Genomic DNA, 19915 nt, shown 5'->3' with positions numbered 1-19915 from the left:
GTGCACCTGATTCCTATAAGAACCAGAGAGTTCAGGCGCCGGCCCCCTATACACATAGCCATGAGGCATGCAGAGAGCAGAGACACAGAACATGGAGCTGGCATGAAACAGAAACCACATCATGGCCTGGAGCAGTGGGTAAGATTGTGTGAGAGATGTGAGGCCATGCCGTGATGCCAGCAGAGTTGTTACATCCAGGTTCAGGAGAACACCAAGTAAAAAAATTAAATATTAAATATATTTTTATTGATAGGTCCTCTTACATTCAATATTTGGTCAATATTTTATCTCCGTATTCGTAAGCCATAACCAGGAGAGGAACAATCAGAGGAAAAGTATAAATGAAACACATCACCGCTTCTGTATTTATCACCCACTCCTGGTTTTGGCTTACAAAGTTAAATTAAAAAAGGGGGAGTTAATCATTTGTTGTGAATACACCTGGAATATTCAACCTATAAATATGATACACAACTATGAATGTATAAATTTAAAGTTTATTAATCAAATCATAAAAACATGACATAACAAGGATAAGGAAAAACATTCAGCAAGATGAAATCAACAGGGGGTCTGGCTGTATAAAGCATGAATACAAATGTTTAATAACCAATGATATATGGATATGAAATCCACAGAAAAAACTGCACAGGTGGAATGAGGAAGTAAATAATCATGTGTAAAATAGTGCAATAATCATCAATCATTTATCCTGAGCCCGCTATGAAGGGGAACACATGTATGTCAAACACTCCCATCATGTGGAACATAAAATAGATTATAATTATAATGGGAAATGTATAAGCATAATAATAATGTGAATGCAGTGACAAATAAATCATGAGTTTAACCCCTTCGCGCCATGCGCCGTACTAGTACTGCGCTGCCGGCACTGCATTTGTGCCAGCAGCAGTACTAGTACGGAGCACCGATCACCGCGGTCTCGCGCTAAGCGCCGCGGTGATCGGGTGCGGGTGTCAGCTGTATATGACAGCTGACACCCCGCAGCAATGCCCACGATCGGCGCTATCGCCGATCGCGGGCATTTAACCCCTCTGATGCCGCTGTCAGTAGTGACAGCGGCATAGAGGGGGATCGCGCAGGGACGGGGGCTCCCTGCGCTCTCCTACCGGAGCAACGCAATGAGATCGCGTTGCTCCGGTGACCCGGAAGGAGTCCCCGGATCCAAGATGGCCGCCGGACTCCTTCCGGGTCATGAAGTGACCTGGCTAGCCGGCGCCTGCTGAGAGCAGGCGCCAGAAAGCCACCTAAACTGCCTGTCAGGTCGTTGATCTGACAGTGTGCTATGCACAGTGTCAGATCAACGATCTGATCTAATACAGAAATGTCCCACCCTGGGACAATGTTAGAAAGTTCAAAAAAAAAAATAGAATGTGTAAAAAAAAAAAAAATCCCCAAATAAAAAAAAAAAACATTTCCCAATAAATCCATTTATTTATGTTAAAAAAAAACAAACAATAAATGTACACATATTTGGTATCGCCGCGTCCGTAACGACCCGCTCTATAAAACTATCCCACTAGTTAACCCCTTCAGTGAACACCGCAAAAAAATAAAATAAAAAACAAGGCAAAAAACATTGCTTTATTATCATACAGGCGAACAAAAAGTGGAATAACACGCGATCAAAACGACGGGTATAAATAACCATGGTACCGCTGAAAACGTCATCTTGTCCCGCAAAAAAAAAGCCGCCATACAGCATCATCAGCAGAAAAATAAAAAAGTTATAGCTCTCAGAATAATGCGATGCAAAAACAATTATTTTTTTATATAAAATAGTTTTTATTGTGTAAAAGCGCCAAAACATAAAAAAAATTACATAAATGAGGTATCGCTGTAATCGTACTGACCTGAAGAATAAAACTGCTTTATCCATTTTACCACACGTGGAACGGTATAAACGCCCCCCCTAAAATAAATTCAGGAATTGCTGGTTTTTGTTCATTCCGCCTCCCAAAAATCGGAATAAAAAGCGATCAAAGTATGTCATCTGCCCGAAAATGTTACCAATAAAAACGTCAACTCGTCCCGCAAAAAACAAGACCTCATATGACTCTGTGGGCCAAAATATGGATAAATTATAGCTCTCAAAATGTGGTGATGCAAAAACTATTTTTTGCAATAAAAAGCGTCTTTTAGTGTGTGACAGCTGCCAATCATAAAAATCCGCCAAAAAAACGCTATAAAAGTAAATCAAACCCCCCTTCATCACCCCCTTAGTTAGGGAAAAATAATAAAATTTAAAAAAATGTATTTATTTCCATTTTCCCATTAGGGCTTGGGTTAGGGCTAGGGTTAGGGATAGGGCTAGGGTTAGGGCTAGGGTTAGGGCTAGGGTTAGGGTTGGGGTTAGGGTTTCAGTTATAATTGGGGGTTTCCACTATTTAGGCACATCAGGGGCTCTCCAAACGCGACATGGCGTCCGATCTCAATTCCAGCCAATTCTGCTTTGAAAAAGTAAAACAGGGCTCCTTCCCTTCCGAGTTCTCCTGTGTGCCCAAACAGTGGTTCCCCCCAACATATGGGGTATCAGCGTTCTCAGGACAAGTTGGACAACAACTTTTGGGGTACAATTTGTCCTGTTACCCTCAGGAAAATAAAAACATAGGGGATAAAATATCATTTTCGTGGAAAAAAAATATTTTTTATTTTCACGGCTCTGCGTTATAAACTGTAGTGAAACACTTGTTGGTTCAAAGCTCTCACAACACATCTAGATAAGTTCCTTGGGGGGTCTAGTTTCCAATATGGGGTCACTTGTGGGGGGTTTCTACTGTTTAGGTACATCAGGGGCTCTGCAAATGCAACATGACACCTGCAGTCCATTCCATCTAAGTCTGCATTTCAAACGGTGCTCCTTCCCTTCCGAGCTCTGCCATGCACTCAAACGGTGGTTCCCCCCCACATGTGGGGTATCAGCGTACTCAGGACAATAACATTTGTGGTCCAATTTCTCCTGTTACCCTTGGGAAAAAAAAATTGCGGGCTAAAACATCATTTTGTGGAAAGAAAAAATGATTTTTTAATTTTCACAATGCTACATTCTAAACTTTAGTGAAACAATTGGGGGTCAAAAGTGCTCACCACACATCTAGATAAGTTCCTTAGGGGGTCTTCTTTCCAAAATGGGGTCACTTGTGGGGGGTTTCCACTGTTAAGGCACGTCAGGGGCTCTCCAAATGCGACATGGCGTCCGATCTCAATTCCAGCCAATTTTGCATTGAAAAGTCAAATGGCACTCCTTCCCTTCCGAGCTCTGCCATGCGCTCAAACAGTGGTTTATCCCCATATATGAAGTATCGACGTACTCAGGACAAATTGCACAACAACTTTTGGGGTCCAATTTATCCTGTTACCCTTGGGAAAATAAAAAATTTGGGGCAAAAATATCATTTTTTGTGAAAATTAATATAAATTTTTTTTTACGGCTCTAAATTATAAACTTCTGTGAAGCACTTGGAGGTTCAAAGTGCTCACCACACATCTAGATTAGTTCCTTAGGGGGTCTACTTTCCAAAATGGTGTCACTTGTGGGGGTTTCCACTGTTTAGGCACATCAGGGGCTCTCCAATCGTGACATGGGCTCCGATCTCAATTCCAGCAAATCTTGCATTGAAAAGTCAAATGGCGCTCCTTCCCTTCCGAGCTCTGCCATGTGCCCAAACAGTGGTTTACCCCCACATATGGGGTATCCGCGTACTCAGGACAAATTGTACAACGACTTTTGTGGTCCAATTTCTCCTGTTACCCTTGGTAAAATGAAACAAATTGGACCTGAATTAAAAATTTTGTGAAAAAAAAGTTAAATGTTCAATTTTTTTAAACATTCAAAAAATTCCTGTGAAGCACCTGAAGGGTTAATAAACTTTTTGAATGTGGTTTTGAGTACCTTGAGGGGTGCAGTTTTTAGAATGGTGTCACTTTTGGGCATTTTCTGTCATATAGACCCCTCAAAGTCACTTCAAGTGTGAGGTGGGCCGTAAAAAAATGGTTTTGCAAATTTTGTTGCAAAAATGAGAAATCGCTGGTCAACTTTTAACCCTTATAACGTCCTAACAAAAAAAAATTATGTTTCCAAAATTGTGCTGATGTAAAGCGGACATGTGGGAAATGTTGTTTATTAACTATATTATGTGATATAACTCTCTAATTTAAGGGCATAAAAACTAAGAGTTTGAAAATTGCTAAATTTTCATAATTTCCGACAAATTTTTGTTTTTTTTCACAAATAAATGCAAGTCATATCGAAGAAGTTTTACCACTATCATGAAGTACAATATGTCACGAGAAAAGAGTGTCAGAATCACCAGGATCCGTTGAAGCGTTTCAGAGTTATGACCTCATAAAGTGACAGTGGTCAGAATTGTAAAAATTGGCCCTGTCACTTAGGTGAAAACAGGCTTTGGGGTGAAGGGGTTAAATTGCAAAATAAGTCACAAAAAAAAATCACATGAATCAAATAATGTAAAGTGATAGGACAGGGAAGGAGGGTGGGGGGCTGGGATGAGAGAAACAAGGGGAAAAGGCAAAGATGAAATAGCCAAGCACACAATGTGTTAAATAATATCCCAATAGAAAGGAGAATAAAAGGTAAATGAATAAAGGAGGAACATACTAAAAAAACAAATACTCGTGTGCACGTGGCCTAAGGGCAACATTGAAAAGTGGAACACAATCTTTGCTATCTGATAGATTACACATTAAAACATTGGCATGCTACCCATTTGGCTTTGATTTTACCAGTGGGATTGAAGACCTCTCAGTTTACTATTTTTCCTGAGTTAAATGGGATTTTTTAAAATTAAAAGGGTTGTCCGGGTTTGGCACAAAAATCTGCAGTCAGAAGTCAGGACATCTAGGACTTTGTGGGAAAACGCTTTACCCCTGTAGGTCACGGTGGCCATTAAGATACTACCTTTCATGGATTTCAATTTACCTCGACTGCAAGTGATCAGCGTTCATGTCGTTTTTCTGAAAAGCAACAAAGAATATGGCCCCAGGACAAACAGTGCCATATACACTTCCAGTCCAAATCCTATAAATGTGGGTAGAGTCTCGTTAATGACGGCTCACTAATAAATGCAATTGCTTTATAACAGACACAAGAGTACACTTGCAGGGGATGAATGCGTGCCAGGTTACAAAGTACAACTCTCTACAGACTTCTTTATACTGCTCAGGAATTATTCTGGGAATAGTGCAGTGAGGTAGTCAGATCCCAGGACAGAGCCTGCTCTGTTCACTGTTCTTTTGACCTACAATGTCTCCTGGCCAGTGGTCCATCTTCTGATGGCCACATAAGTTCTGGTAGTACTGCAGGTCCCTCTGGCTGAACACGGTCACTGCCACCCTCCGCTTTCCCTTTCTTCCTCCTCCTTCACCTCTAGCCACTCACAGCACTGATGCCATGCGCCTTATCCTGCTGAGTAGACACCAAAAGACCCTGGAGGACATTTATTATTGCATTTGTGCCATTATTTCTGAACAAATTCCAACATTTCATAGCCGTAAATACTGTACCTATGCCAAATGCATTGTTTTACATTCTACACCAGTTTGTAGTAACCTTTCCAAAAAAGGGAGCGAGATCAGTCTTTTAGCATCAGTAATGACATATTTATGATTGCAGTTCTAGATAAAAGTTGCAAAAAATTCATAAATTCTATACAGAACATAGTCATCGTAAAGGGAACCTGACAGCTGATACTTGCTTTAAGCACAAAAAACGGTTAAATTGATAACCAGAGAGTATATACCCATTAAAAATTTTTTTTATTTAATATGACATATTTATAAACAGATTAGAAACGAACAAGCAAACTACTGGACTGTAAATATTTGGGGAAGGTAATTAGTGCAAATAGAGCATAGTAAAGTGCTGATCACATCATGTAAATCAACCAGGGTAATAGTACATGGGGTAAAACATCCACCATCGTTTAGCCAAATCGATTACAGCATGAGAGCATTACTTACATAAAATTTAGCTTATACAAGCTTCTCCACCGCCCCAATGCACATTTTGTCTCAGTATTTCATCAGGAGTACTTCACGCCTTCTCATGAAGTACTGAGACTAAACGTGCGTTGGGGTCAGGGTCGGACTGGCCCACTGGAGAACCGGAGAATTCTCCGGTGGACCCAGGCACTGACACCTGCTGGCATATAGGCCAGCAGCTGCCTAGGGTCCCCACTGCTCCAGGGGCCCCCCAGCCAGTGGACTGTCACTAATAGCGGCACACCCAGCTGCTATGGGGCCCCTGAGTCAAGGGGGTCCCTTTTGGTGTCAGAGAGCAGCAGATGGACAGGAGCTTGTCCCTGCTGCTAAAGAGAAATTAATATTCACGCTTCCCCACTCCCGCATGGGCATGGAGAGGCGTGAATACTATTTCACCTTAATGGCAGGCAGGGTTAGCCGCAGGCTGAGGCTAACACTGCCCGCTGTTGCTGCTGAATGGGGGGCCCCAGAGGTGGGCACCTAAAGGGCGGCGATCCTTGATTGTGATCCCTGCAGCTTGGGACCACAGCGGAGCTGCAGGGATCCACATCGTCCTCCTTTCTGCCCGGCACTTCCTGTCTGAATCAGCGCGGCTGGATGACGTCATCATTCAACGCGGCTGTTTCAGACAGAAAGTTGCTGGGATGTGCTGCGGCTGCTGGGAACGTACGGAGAGGTGAGTGGGTGCTGTGTGTGTGTGTGAGGCTGTGTGTGTGAGGCTGTGTGTGTCTGTGTGTGTTCCTGCGTGTGTGCGTCTCTGCCTCCATGTGTGCAGCTGTCTGTGTATGGGGGGAGGCAATGATAAAGGTGCTGGAGGCAATGATGATGGTGCTGGAGGCAATGATGACGGTGCTGGAGGCAATGATGACGGTGCTGGAGGCAATGATGACGGTGCTGGAGGCAATGATGACGGTGCTGGAGGCAATGATGACGGTGCTGGAGGCAATGATGATGGTGCTGGAGGCAATGATGATGGTGCTGGAGGCAATGATGACGGTGCTGGAGGCAATGATGATGGTGCTGGAGGCAATGATGATGGTGCTGGAGGCAATGATGATGGTGCTGGAGGCAATGATGACGATGATGGTGGTGGGGGCAATGTTGATGGTGCTGGAGACAATGATGATGATGATAGTGGTGGGGAAGAAAGCAATGATTGTTGTGGTGTAAAGGACAATGATGGTAGTGGTGGAAAGGAAAATGGTGGTGGAGAAGGAGGCAATGATGGAGGTGGTAATGAGTACAATGGTGGAGGGGGAGAAAAATGATGATGGTGGAGGGGGCTGCATTATACCCTTTCAGGGGGGCTGCATTATACCCTTTGAGGGGGCTACATTATAATTCTGTGGGGGCTGCATCATTCTCTGAGGGGGCTACATCATACTTTATGAGGGGAGCTGCATTATGCCCTATGAGGGGCTACAGTATATTCTATGGGGGGGCTGCCTTATGAGGGGTTGGCATTATACTCTGAGGGGGCTGCATTATATTCTGTGGAGGGGCTGCATTATTTTCTCAGGTGGCTACATCATACTATATGAGGGGAGCTGCATTATGCCCTATGAGGGGGCTACTGTATATTCTATGGGGGGTTGCATTATACTCTGAGGGGCTACATTATATTCTGTGGAGGGGCTGCATTATGCCATATGAGGGAGCTACATTATATTATATGGGGGGGCTGCAATATACCTTAGGAGGGGGTTGCATTATATTTTGTGGGGTGCTGTATTATACCCTATGAGGGGGGCTGCATTATATTCCATGAGGGAGGCTACATTATATTCTATGAGGGATCTGCATTATATTCTATGGGGGCTGCATTATATTCTGTGGGAGGCTACATTATATTCTATGAGGGGGCTACCCCAACCACTGCTACATAAGTAAGACATGTACTACCTTATATTATGCCCTGATATTAGCATGTTTTACCGCACAATTGATGGTCTTGAATGTATTTCTATGTAGCTACATAGTGGGCCCCAAGAATGATATTCTCTGGTGGGCCCAAGGTGCTCCAGTCTGACGCTGGTTGGGGTTATGTGGGGACGCTTGTATAAGCTAAATGTTATGTAAGTAATGCTCTCATGCTGTAATCTATTTGGCTAAATGGTGGTGGATGTTTTACCCCATGTACTATTACCCTGGTTGATTTACATGATGTGATTAGCATTTTATTATCTATTTGCACTAATTAGCGTCTCCCAATATTTACTGTCCAGTAGTTTGCTTGTTTGTTTCTAATCTGTTTAGAAAAAATGTCATATTAAATAAAAATTATTTTTTAATGGGTGAATACTCTCTGGTTATCTATTTAACCATTTTTGTGCTTAATGTTAATCTACCGTATATGAGTTTAAACTACCCAAGATTTATTTCAAGTGGGTTTTTTGTGTAGCTGATACTTGCTCCCTGATCCGTTGGTGAAAAGCTGCTGCAGACTGAGCTGCACAGGAAACTAGTCAGACAGGCAAGTCCCTGGTGGTTTTCCCCTCCCGCAGCCTTAGGCCGGGATCACACATGCGAGAAACACGTCCGTGTCTCGCATGTGAAATCCAAGCTATGGCTCCGGCACTTCAGAGCGGAGCGTGGGGCTCCATGTGTTCCTATGCGGCCGCACTCTCCGCTCCACAGTGTCGGCACCAGAGCTTGGATTTCACATGCGAGACACGGACGTGTTTCTCGCATGTGTGATCCCGGCCTTAAAGTGACAGTTCTCTCCCTTCACACATATATAGAGAGACCTATTGCTCAAGGACAGCAGGCAGGGGGAAGCTGCCAGGAACCTGCCTGACTAGTTTCTAATTTGTCCCGGTCCCGAGCTGCTATTTTTGCAAAAGGAGAATCTACTAAATATTAATGTCACTTTTCTGGTGGGGTGCCCATACTTATGCACCTGTCAAATTTTGTTTGAATGCAGATTGCACATTTTCTGTTAGGACAATAAACCTCATTTCAAGGCAGAAACATTACTGTGTCCAACAGTTATTAGATATATGAAACTGAAATAGCGGTGCATTAGACCCCAACAGGAACAACATGTGGGAGACAACAAAGACAAATACAGAAACAAGAAGCTGCTAGAGCTGGCATGTAAGGGGAGAGTATGTTAATCCCTTCATGACATGGCGATTTTCCGTTTTTTCATTTTTGTTTTTCCCTCCCCTTCTACCAAGAATCATAACTTTTTATTTTTTCATCAATATAGACTTATGAAGGCTTGTTTTTTGCAGGACGAGTTGTTCTTTCAAATGACACCGTTCATTCTAACACATAGTGTGCTGGAAAACGGGAAAAAAAGTGCGTTGAAATTGCAAAAAAAAAGTTCAATTACACAATTATGTTTGGGACTTTTTTTATTTACCATGTTCATTATATTGTAAAACTGACCTGGTAATATGATTCTCCAAGTCAGTATGCGTACGCTGATACTGAACATGTATATTTTTTTTTATTTAATTGGTGAAAAAAAATTTTAATTTTGTAAAATAAAAAAAAAAAAAAAAAAAGAAAAAAACATTTGCTTTTATCACCATTTTCTGAGACTTGTAACATTTTCATTTTTCAGGATATAGTGCTGTGTGAGAGCTTATTTTGGAGTAGATACAATGTTTTGATCGCCTCATTTCTTTTCATTTGCAATGTTGCTGCAGCCAACAAAAAGATAATTTTGGCATTTTGATTTTTTTCTCATTACACCATTTATCAATCGGATTAATTTACTTTATACCTTGATAGATCGTACTTTTACGCGTGCAGTGATACCGAATATATGTGTTTTTTATTTTATTTATTGTTTTATTTTTAATGGGACATAAAGGGGTGATTTGAACTTTTTTTTCACTTTTTAATGCATTTGTTAGTGCCCTCAGGGGACTTGAAGCTGCGATCATCTGATCACTTGTACCATACTATTTTCACGACACATAAGCACTGCAATGTGTCGTGAAAATCACAATCTCCTACAAAGTCCAGCTAAAGGCAGGCTTTGACAGGAGGATCATAATGACAGGCACAAGCATTTTCAGCAGACCCATGACCCCTATCATGACAATCCATTGGCACCCTGTGATCACATCAAGGGCGCGCCAATGCTAGACTGAAAGTGTGATTTACATGCACATGAAAGCTGATTATCGTGGCTTCATCAAAGGCAGGGACACGGCATATGACGTACATGTACGTTATATATTATGAATGGGTTAAATATTTGTTATGTATACAGTATATATTTATTATGGTAAAATCTTACCCCGATTAATTCACAAGGAGGACTACATAATAATTCTTAGAAAAAATAGTAGTTCATTGGATTCTTTTCAGAAAGTAGTTATTGTAGAAAATTACAGAATATATGAAGTTACAGGAAAATAGTATATTTGTCCCTGGTGATTCCATTTGATTAAAGTGAGTATTTCATCCATCTTTATTTGTATCCAGAATGGTAGGCTTCTGTCTATGAGAGAATCCAAGTACAATAAGAGGCAGCCCTTGTGTGGAAATCACGGCAATTTTATGTGTAACTTTTTTAACCAGTCACGGAAGGAGAAGATACGAGGCTTCTCGCATCTGCTCATCCTACTGCCTGCCCTTGTGACCCTATTTCCTCACATCTCCTTCAGTCACTCTCCCCAGCTGTCACCACTCATCTAACTAAAATATTTACCTCTCTCTCTTCTGGTATTTTTCCCTCCTCCTTAAAACAAGTCAGTATACGCCTATTACGTTTAAAAAATTCCTTGACGAGAACTGCACTGCTAACTACAGACATGGGCCTAATCTCCGCTTCATTTCTAAACTCAACATTTGGTCCATTCCCATCTAATCCATGATCTCTCAGATAACTTTGCTCTTGACCCTTTACAATCTGGTTTCCACTCTTTATACTCTACTAAACTGCCTTTACAGTGGCATGTAAAAGCTTGCGCACCGCTGGTCAAAATCACTGTTATTGTAACAGTCAAGCAAGTTGAAGATGAAATGATTTCCAAAAGGCCTAAAGTTGACACATGTCCTTTGTATTTTAGGGAAAATATATATATATATATATATATATATATATATATATATATATATATATATATATATATATGTGTGTGTGTGTAAAAAAAAAAGGAAAACAGCACACAAAAATAGAAAAAAGTGGGCTTTTAATGCCCGAACGGCTGTTTTGTTTTTATGTTTTTATATATGTATATATCTATATCACATTTTAAAAATTACAAAAAGAAAAATGGACCGATGCAAAAGTTTTAGCACCCTGCATGGTTAGTACCTAGTAGAACCCCCTTTTGAAGGTATCACAGCTTGTAAATGCTTTTTGTAGACAGACAAGTCTTTAACCCCTTCATGACCTTGGGATTTTTCGTTTTTCCATGTTCGTTTTTCACTCCCCTCCTTCCCAGAGCCATAACTTTTTTATTTTTCCGTCAATTTGGCCATGTGAGGGCTTATTTTTTGCGGGACGAGTTGTACTTTTGAATGACATCATTGGTTTTAGCATCTCGTGTACTAGAAAACGGGAAAAAAAATCCAAGTGCGGTGAAATTGCAAAAAAAGTGCAGTCCCACACTTGTTTTTTGTTTGGCTTTTTTGCTAGGTTCACTAAATGCTAAAACTGACCTGCCATTATGATTCTCCAGGTCATTACGAGTTCATGGACACCAAACATGACTAGGTTATTTTTTACCTAAGTGGTGAAAAAAAATTCCAAACTTTGCTAAAAAAAAAAAAAAAAAAAATGGTGCCATTTTCCGATACTCGTGGCGTCTCCATTTTTCGTGATCTGGGGTCGGGTGAGGGCTTATTTTTTGCGTGCCGAGATGACGTTTTTAATGATAGCATTTTGGTGCAGATATGTTCTTTTGATCGCCCGTTAATTGCATTTTAATGCAATGTCGCGGCGACCAAAAAAACGTAATTCTGGCGTTTCAAATTTTTTTCTCGCTACGCCGTTTAGCGATTATGTTAATGCTTTTTTTTTAATTGATAGATCGGGCGATTCTGAATGCAGCGATACCAAATATGTGTAGATTTGATTTTTTTTATTGATTTATTTTGATTGGGGCGAAAGGGGGGTGATTTAAACTTTTATATTTTTTTTTTTTCACATTTTTTTTAACTTTTTTTTTTTCACTTTTGCCATGCTTCAATAGCCTCTATGGGAGGCTATAAGCAGGCACCGCACGATCGGCTCTGCTACATAGCAGCGATCTGCTGTTCCCTGCTATGTAGCAGAAAATCAGGTGTGCTGTGAGCGCCGACCACAGGGTGGCGCTCACAGCTGCCGGCGATCAGTAACCATAGAGGTCTCAAGGACCTCTATGGTTACAAGGTACAAGCATCGCCGACCTCTGATCATGTGACGGGGGGCGGCGATGCCGTCATTTCCGGCCGCCCTGCCGGATGCGGTAGTTAAATGCTGCTGTCAGCGTTTGACAGCGGCATTTAACTAGTTAATAGGTGCGGGCAGATCGCGATTCTGCCCGCGCCTATTACGGGCACATGTCAGCTGTTCAAAACAGCTGACATGAACTGGCTTTGATGCGGGCTTACCGCCGGAGCCCGCATCAAAGCGGGGCTTCTGACCTCGGACGTACTATCGCGTCCGAGGTCAGAAAGGGGTTAAATTCTTGTTTGAAGTGCTTTCATCCATTCTTCCTTGGAAAATTGTTCTCATTCTGTGAGATTTCTGGGTCGTCTTGCATCACTGCTATTTTGAGGTCTAGCCACATATTTTTGATGATGTTCAGATCAGAGAAGTGTGAGGGCCATTGTAAAACCTTCAGCTTCTGCCTTCTGAGGTCTATTGTGGATTTTGACATGTGTTCAGGTTCATTATCCATTTGTAGAAGCCATCCTCTTTTCGACTTCAGCTTTTGTACTGATGGTGTTATGTTTGCATCAAGAAATTGTTGAAATTTCATTGATTCCATTTTTCCCTCTACGCGTGAAATGTTCCCTGTGTCATTGGCTGCAACACAACCCCAAAGCCTGATTGAGCCACCCCCATACTTAATGGTTGGTGAGATGTTCTTTTCCTGAAATTCTGTGCCTTTCTTTCTCCACACACACCATTGATCATTGAAGCCAAAGAGTTCTATTTTAACCTCATCAGCTCACAAGACTTGTTTCCAAAATACATCAGACGTTTTTAGATGTTCTTTTGCATATTGTTCACATTAACAGTAATTTTCAGCAGGGGTGGCCAAACTTTTACATGCCACTGTACTAAAGTCTCTAATTATCTACTAACAGCTAAATCTAATAGCCAATACTCTCTGTTGATACTCGTGAAGCTCTCTGCAACATTCAACACTGTGGCTCACCAGCTCCTCCTTACTATGCTCTGCTCTATCGGCCACAAGGACATCGCACTCTTGGTTCTCCTCGTACTTCTTTGGCTGCTCCTTCACTGTATCTTTTACTTGCTCCTCTTCCTCTCCTCTTCCCCTTACTGTTGGGGTTCCTCATGGTTCAGTTCTAAGTCTGCTCCTCTTCTCCATATGTACTGCCCCTATTGGACAAACAATCAGTAGATTTGGTTTTCAGTGCCTTCGCTATGCTGATGACTCCCAATTATACATATAATTTCCTGATATCACGCCTGCATTACTACAAAACACCAGTGGTTATCTTAATGCATTCTCTAACATCTTGTCCTCCCTCTATCTAAAATTGCAGTGAAAACACTTAACCTGATTTGGCTTTCCTTCTTTAGCAAACTTACATGTTGATTTTCTTCAACCCTTCTCATCAGAAAACGCTCTGTTTAGGTGTTTAACTTCCGTGGTCGGCTTGGAGGTCCATTGAAATGGTTACATTTCACTGTTAATTTTTTGTACCACTTAGTATTCTGACTGATGAATAAAGCTTTGCTGATCTTCTTGTAGCCTTCACCTTCTTATGTAAAGACATCATTTTCCTTCTCAGGTCTTATGTCATTTCTCTTTCATGTGGTGCCATTAGAATACTAAATCTAGATTAGAAACTTGAATTTACATTGATGATCAAATCTTCAGACATTTTCAAATGGTTCCCTGGATGCCAAGAGTGTGCAAAGCAGTCATCAAAGCAAAAGGTGGCTACTTTGAAGAACCTAGAATATAAGACATAATTTCAGTTGTTTCACACTTTTTTGTTAAGTATATAATTCCACATGTGTTAATTCATAGTTTTGATGCCTTCATTGTTAATGTACAATTTTCATAGTCATGAAAATACAGAAAAATCTTTAAATGAGAAGATGTGTCCAAACTTTTGGTCTGTACTGTATGTTTTGCCATTTGTCCATGCTTGTGCATTTTCTAAAGCTCTTTCAAGGCTGGTCTTGTTCATTAAGCAACATCCACAATTTTAATGGTATAACTAGGAGATTAACCTTGACAAGTTATGAAGTTTAAAAAGCAAATGTTGTCTGTTATATACAAACAATAATTAAAAAAATAAAAAATAAAATAAACATAAATAACAATGGTCCTTTCTGAACAGGTACCACTGAGCGTTAAGGCAGGAGTAAACCGTGAGCAAAATTACACATGGTGCAATGAAATAACAATGAAAGTAAGGTTTACTCATGAATAATGTTATTGGGATCTATCACATTTTTTTCAGGGAACATCTTTCACATATACATCTGAAAATAAAGTTTATCCAATAACAGGTAAGAAGAATCTGTTTGTCTGTCTATCTATCTATCTATCTATCTATCTATCTATCTATTAGTGCTGCCAAATTTTCTTTAATTATCTATCTATCTTTCTATCTATTATCTGTTGAATAGCAGCCTTGATATTCGCATGTGGAAATGTTGCATCTTTATGCATTAATCTTCTGCCTCCCTGTAAATCCATGTTGGAATACTTCTGCCATTTCTAGTCAGAAAGTGAACTACAAAGATATGGCCTTTACCACATATCTTATGTGATGTCAGCAAACTGAGCGATAATTCATTATTGAAAATTTATGGCTGTGGCTGTTAAAAATGATAGAGAAATTCAAAATGAAGCTGCATCCTTAATAGTAAATACCATAATCCCATGTAATGATTTACTTTCCTTGTATTTCATCTATTGACAGGGTCCTGCTTATTTAGCTGTTAATTTGGGGCACATCAGATTTTAAGGCATGAAGCTATTTTGTGAGCAACATCTATAATTTATTGATATATGATATACTAACATAACAGAAGCCATGTCCATAATGCTTTTCTTATCTGGACTTTTCTATGTTTCTTTTATGATTTTCTTTTATTCTTTTCAAGAGTTTACAAGTGGACAAACACAGATCGAAGAAAAAGTGGATATCTTAAAAAAACATCTTGCTGAAAAGTATCATGAGCATTCATTCTATTGTTCATCTCCTTTTGGGGATTCAGTTACTATAGATCTGGACTCGCATTTTGCTGACATATGTGTTATGTTAAAAGACGTAAAAAATCAACCAGTTCGGCAGCTGACATTACCAGATATCCTCTCTGAGCTAAGAGATGTCATCATGATTGAAGGGGAAGCCGGCAGTGGGAAATCCGCTCTTCTCAGGAAGATAGCCATTCTATGGGCCTCAGGATCCTGTCCTATAATCAGTAGATTTAGTCTAGTATTTTTTATTTCTCTTACTTCAGCAAAAAGCCATCAAAATCTCAGTGATCTCATCTGCCAACAACTGATTGGATCCTCAACATACTTGACAGAAGAGAGCCTGGGGGAAATCATAGAGAAATTAAAGGATAAGGTCCTCTTCCTCCTGGATGACTATGGTATGGTGGACTTGGCTCCCAAAGCCATAGAGGAATTAATACTGAAGAACCCCTGGAACAGATTGAATCTGGCAGTCACCGTGAGCACTGATAAGGGTATGAAACTGAGGCAATATGCAAGGACCATAATGAGCATCCAGAAGTTCCCTCTATATAGTGCAATTTACCTAGCCAAAAACCTGTGTCTACGTGATAGTAAACATTTAGATGCATTTATATTGGAATTGCTAACATCTAAAAATTTTCCAGCCATATTACAAACCCCCTTAATGATTCTTGCCCAGTGTTCCTCTTGGATTCAGTATCCTAATGACAATACCACTGGTGACATTCATGTGTTTAAGGAATACATAAAATATAACATTACAAAGTTTGCTAATGAGACAGAAGAAGTGACGTCCCAGGTGTCTTCTTGCGGAGAACTTTCTCTCAAGGGACTGTTCAATTCCCAATTTCAGTTTACAGAGAATGACTTAAGAGCTGCTGGTGTGGATGGGGACAAAGCCATCAAATATGGACTGTTGAGTAAATTTACAGCACAAAGGCTCCATTCAACATATGAGTTCTATGATCCTTCATTCCAGGAGTTTCTTGCTGGAAAGAGACTCAGCGAATTGCTAGAGTCTGAGAAAAGTAAAGATCTGGAAAAAGGTTTCCATTACCTTCATCAGATAAATACTTTTCTTAAAATGATTGGACGCTACTGCTATTTATTAAAATACGCATCCAGGATTTCAACAAAAGCGACTCTCAAGATCCTTTCATATCTATTCAGTCTTTATGATGACCCACATGCTTTGGATTGCCATCTAGACAGTACAGAACACTTGCAGCGCCACCCAGAACTTAAACTAGAAGAAGAATTATTTTTTTTGATACTTCGCAAACACAAACCCGTGAATATAAATTTGGTTCTAATGATTGCACTTGCAACATTTTCCATTGACTCAGCCATGGAAAGTCAATGTCTACCAGACTGTGCTCCCATCATAAAACAGTTTTTTTCAGGGAAATCATTTGAGTTTGCTGTTAGTCTGATCAACAACAATTCTGCTGAAAAAATTCTCAGTTTTATTGAAAAATATCCAGAAAGTATTAGTCTGTTGAGCAGCATCAAGTTTAACATCAATGCAGAGAAGCAGCAAACCCCACCAGATTATTCAAGGTTGGAGAGATGTTTGGAAAGTTATGGTGTCCCTACAGTAGAAAGGGATTATGCAGAGGCATATATTCCACTCAATGATATAAAAAAAGAGAATGAAAAGTCAAAAAATAACACCTCTGAATTCTACTCCATTTTCCCCAGCCAAATTGTAATAATAGACTCAATTATTCACCCTTTTACATCTATTGGGGAGTATAAAGTGCCAGTTTTTAAAATTCAAGTAAATGAAGTGAATCATGATAATTTTTCTCAAGTAGATTGTGAAAACTTTAAGGTCCTTTTTTCAATATCAGATAGAATTGAGCTAGAATTGAATGATTGTAGATTTTTTGTCAAGCACCTTGCACCTGCAATTGAGCAGCACTTAAGTTCTTTCAGGAAATTATGTATTTGCGATTCTTATTTGACAGAAGAGGAACAAGATTTGATTCTGAAGATGTCTTCTCTAGAATGCCTGGATATTGGATGTAACTATGCTGAAAACTACCCAGGTACATTCCAATGCCGATATACCATACATATATACAGTATATATATTTTCATTTCAATTGTATATGAGTAATTTAGCTGTAACTATGGGATTGGGCTCTGTTCATGCTAACTTTACATATACTTTTAGAGTAAAAAAGAAAGTTATAGAAATATTTGTTACTAATTTCCCATTTCAAATTCTTAGGCTTAGTAGACTTCATATGTATGGTTTAGTTTACCCTGTAAATTTTTCAATTTCTTTAAAGGGGTTCCTATTAAATACATTTATTGCTGGGGCTGTGAATGCTAGGACCACCATCAATCCTGAGAATGACCACTGCTCCAATCACTTTTAAAGGACCGACAGAGATAACCATTCTAACAGTCCTACAAAAGTGAATGAAGCAGAGATCCTGCATGTACACTAACGCTGAAATCACACATAAACCTCACTCTTTGGATTTATATGGGGTCCCAGTTGTCAGACGCACAGCAATTATGTAATTACCACCTATCATATTGAAAACCATTTTATTTCTTTATTGTTTACTAGTAGAGCCAAACAGTAAAATTTGAACAGCTAAAGTTTACGTTTTTTTCTGATTACTGATTCGAGGGACATCTTATGTATGTTTTTCTGCAAGTAAAATTAGTATTTTTATTATGTTTTCAACAAGAATGGCACTTAACAGCGAGACCCACAAAGCTTGAGTTGCAGGACCGAAATGAAAAGGAAAAAATCATGATAATATAATAATCTGGCAAGTGACAAGTAGAAGAGGTAGTTTTTTATAAGCCAATATCGCTAATGCGCACTGCAACATGAGTACAGATCAGTAGGGATGAGTGAGCACTATAGTGCTCGGATTCTCATTACTCGAACTGAGCAATTCCTGATACTGGGATGCTTATTTCGAGTAACAAGTATAATGGGAGCATTTTTTCGGAAGACCCTACAAGGAGGTCTGGGGGGCAGTGAAAATGGCAGTGAAAATGTTGACATGGATGGAAAAAGTGCTGAATGGAAGTAGAACAGCATGGAAAAGACCCCTGGTAGAATCTCTGACTCCAAAATCGTTGCTGAGAACAATGGTGTCACACTTTTACCCCAGTTTAAGGACTGACAATAAAACATTTAAAATCAAAGAGAATTATAATTAGAGTTTACAATAAAAAAAAATGTTAAGAAACATTCTTTCTTGTATAATGACTTGTATATCAAGCAATTTTTTAAAAGGATTTAAAAATAATAATAATTTAAGTAAACCAAAATTGAAATTTTTCTAAAAAAAATGGAATTTCAGTGTAACTTATGAAGGAAGCAAGCACTGCAAAGCCTGCTAAAAATTATAAGCAGAGTCATCCATATACACTTGAAGAAAACAACTGGAGGGCCTCATTCAAATATTGAAGATTAAAAACACTTTATGTGCTGCTGTTTGTTCATTTTTATCAGAGTGAGCCTGTCAGCAGTTTCTGCTGACAGGCGAAAGCGCCTGTCTGTTATGACCCCCCCCCCAGATGGCACTAAAACACCGCTCAGACAAGACGCTAGTGGCAGGTCAGCACAACACCTCCAAGACATAGAGGGACAGCTCATACCATTTGTCCAGCTTTGAGACCCAATAGTTGAAGGTCGCAGAGGAATTAGGGAGTACGCTGGTTTTGTTGGCCAGGTATTGCTTAATCATCTTTAAAAACCTTCTCCTCGTTAGAAATACCCAGTCATCAGGACCTGGACACTGGGAGGGTATCATGAAACAGGCCCATGCCTTTGACAGTGATACCGCTGCCTCTACTGTACTTAGTGTGTGTCTCCCTTGCCTCTCCTCCTTGGTTGGGCAAGGAAGCTTGCGCCCTGTCACTAGCAATGTTTGATGGGAATTTTTCCAACATATTTTCCACAATGGCCTTCTGGTATAGCAACATTTTAGTAGACATTTCTGCTCAGAAAGGAGAGAGGCAAGGTTCTCCTTGTAGTGTGGGTCTAGCAGGGTGAATAACTAGTCTTTGGAAAGTCAGTGGTACATAAAGTTGGCCATTTGTGCCAAGATCCCTAGCGCCAACATTTCCCTTTCTGTACCATGATGTCGATTCTCCGTCTCCTCCTCCACTCTTCCTCCTCATTCCCATCCTCAGTCCATCCACGTAGGAGAGACAGGATGAAGCTTGAGTGGGTACTAGCATCTGTTGCGCTAGCAACCAGCTCCTGTTCCTCCTTTTCCTCTTCCTCAGTCTCCACCTCCTCATTGTTATCCAATCCATGCTAAGCAGATGTGATGAGGCTGGTCTGGGTAGCATCTTCCTGTCTCATGTATTCTTCCATCGCCACCTGGTCTGCATGCATAGTAACATAGTAACATAGTAACATAGTTAGTAAGGCCGAAAAAAGACATTTGTCCATCCAGTTCAGCCTATATTCCATCATAATAAATCCCCAGATCTACGTCCTTCTACAGAACCTAATAATTGTATGATACAATATTGTTCTGCTCCAG

The 19915-nt window shown here is 40.2% G+C and overlaps 1 protein-coding gene across 3 annotated transcripts in view; it reads left to right on the top strand.

The window, feature by feature from the left end:
- The window catches only part of LOC138664219 (baculoviral IAP repeat-containing protein 1-like), a 126792-nt gene that overhangs the window by 48620 nt on the left and 58257 nt on the right, over nt 1-19915 (top strand). For all 3 annotated transcript variants that reach the window (XR_011318307.1, XM_069750722.1, XM_069750733.1), the window contains exons 5-6: nt 14638-14686; nt 15287-17437. Coding sequence is in view for 2 of the 3 variants with exons in the window: in XM_069750722.1 (XP_069606823.1) it covers nt 14638-14686; nt 15287-17437 (2200 nt within the window). In the remaining variant the exon portion in view is untranslated. The remainder of the gene's footprint in view (nt 1-14637; nt 14687-15286; nt 17438-19915) is intronic.

Source organism: Ranitomeya imitator, chromosome 1 (assembly GCF_032444005.1).
Source record: "Ranitomeya imitator isolate aRanImi1 chromosome 1, aRanImi1.pri, whole genome shotgun sequence".
NCBI classification, from domain to species: Eukaryota; Metazoa; Chordata; class Amphibia; order Anura; family Dendrobatidae; genus Ranitomeya; species Ranitomeya imitator.
This window is presented reverse-complemented; position numbering and strand designations above follow the sequence as displayed.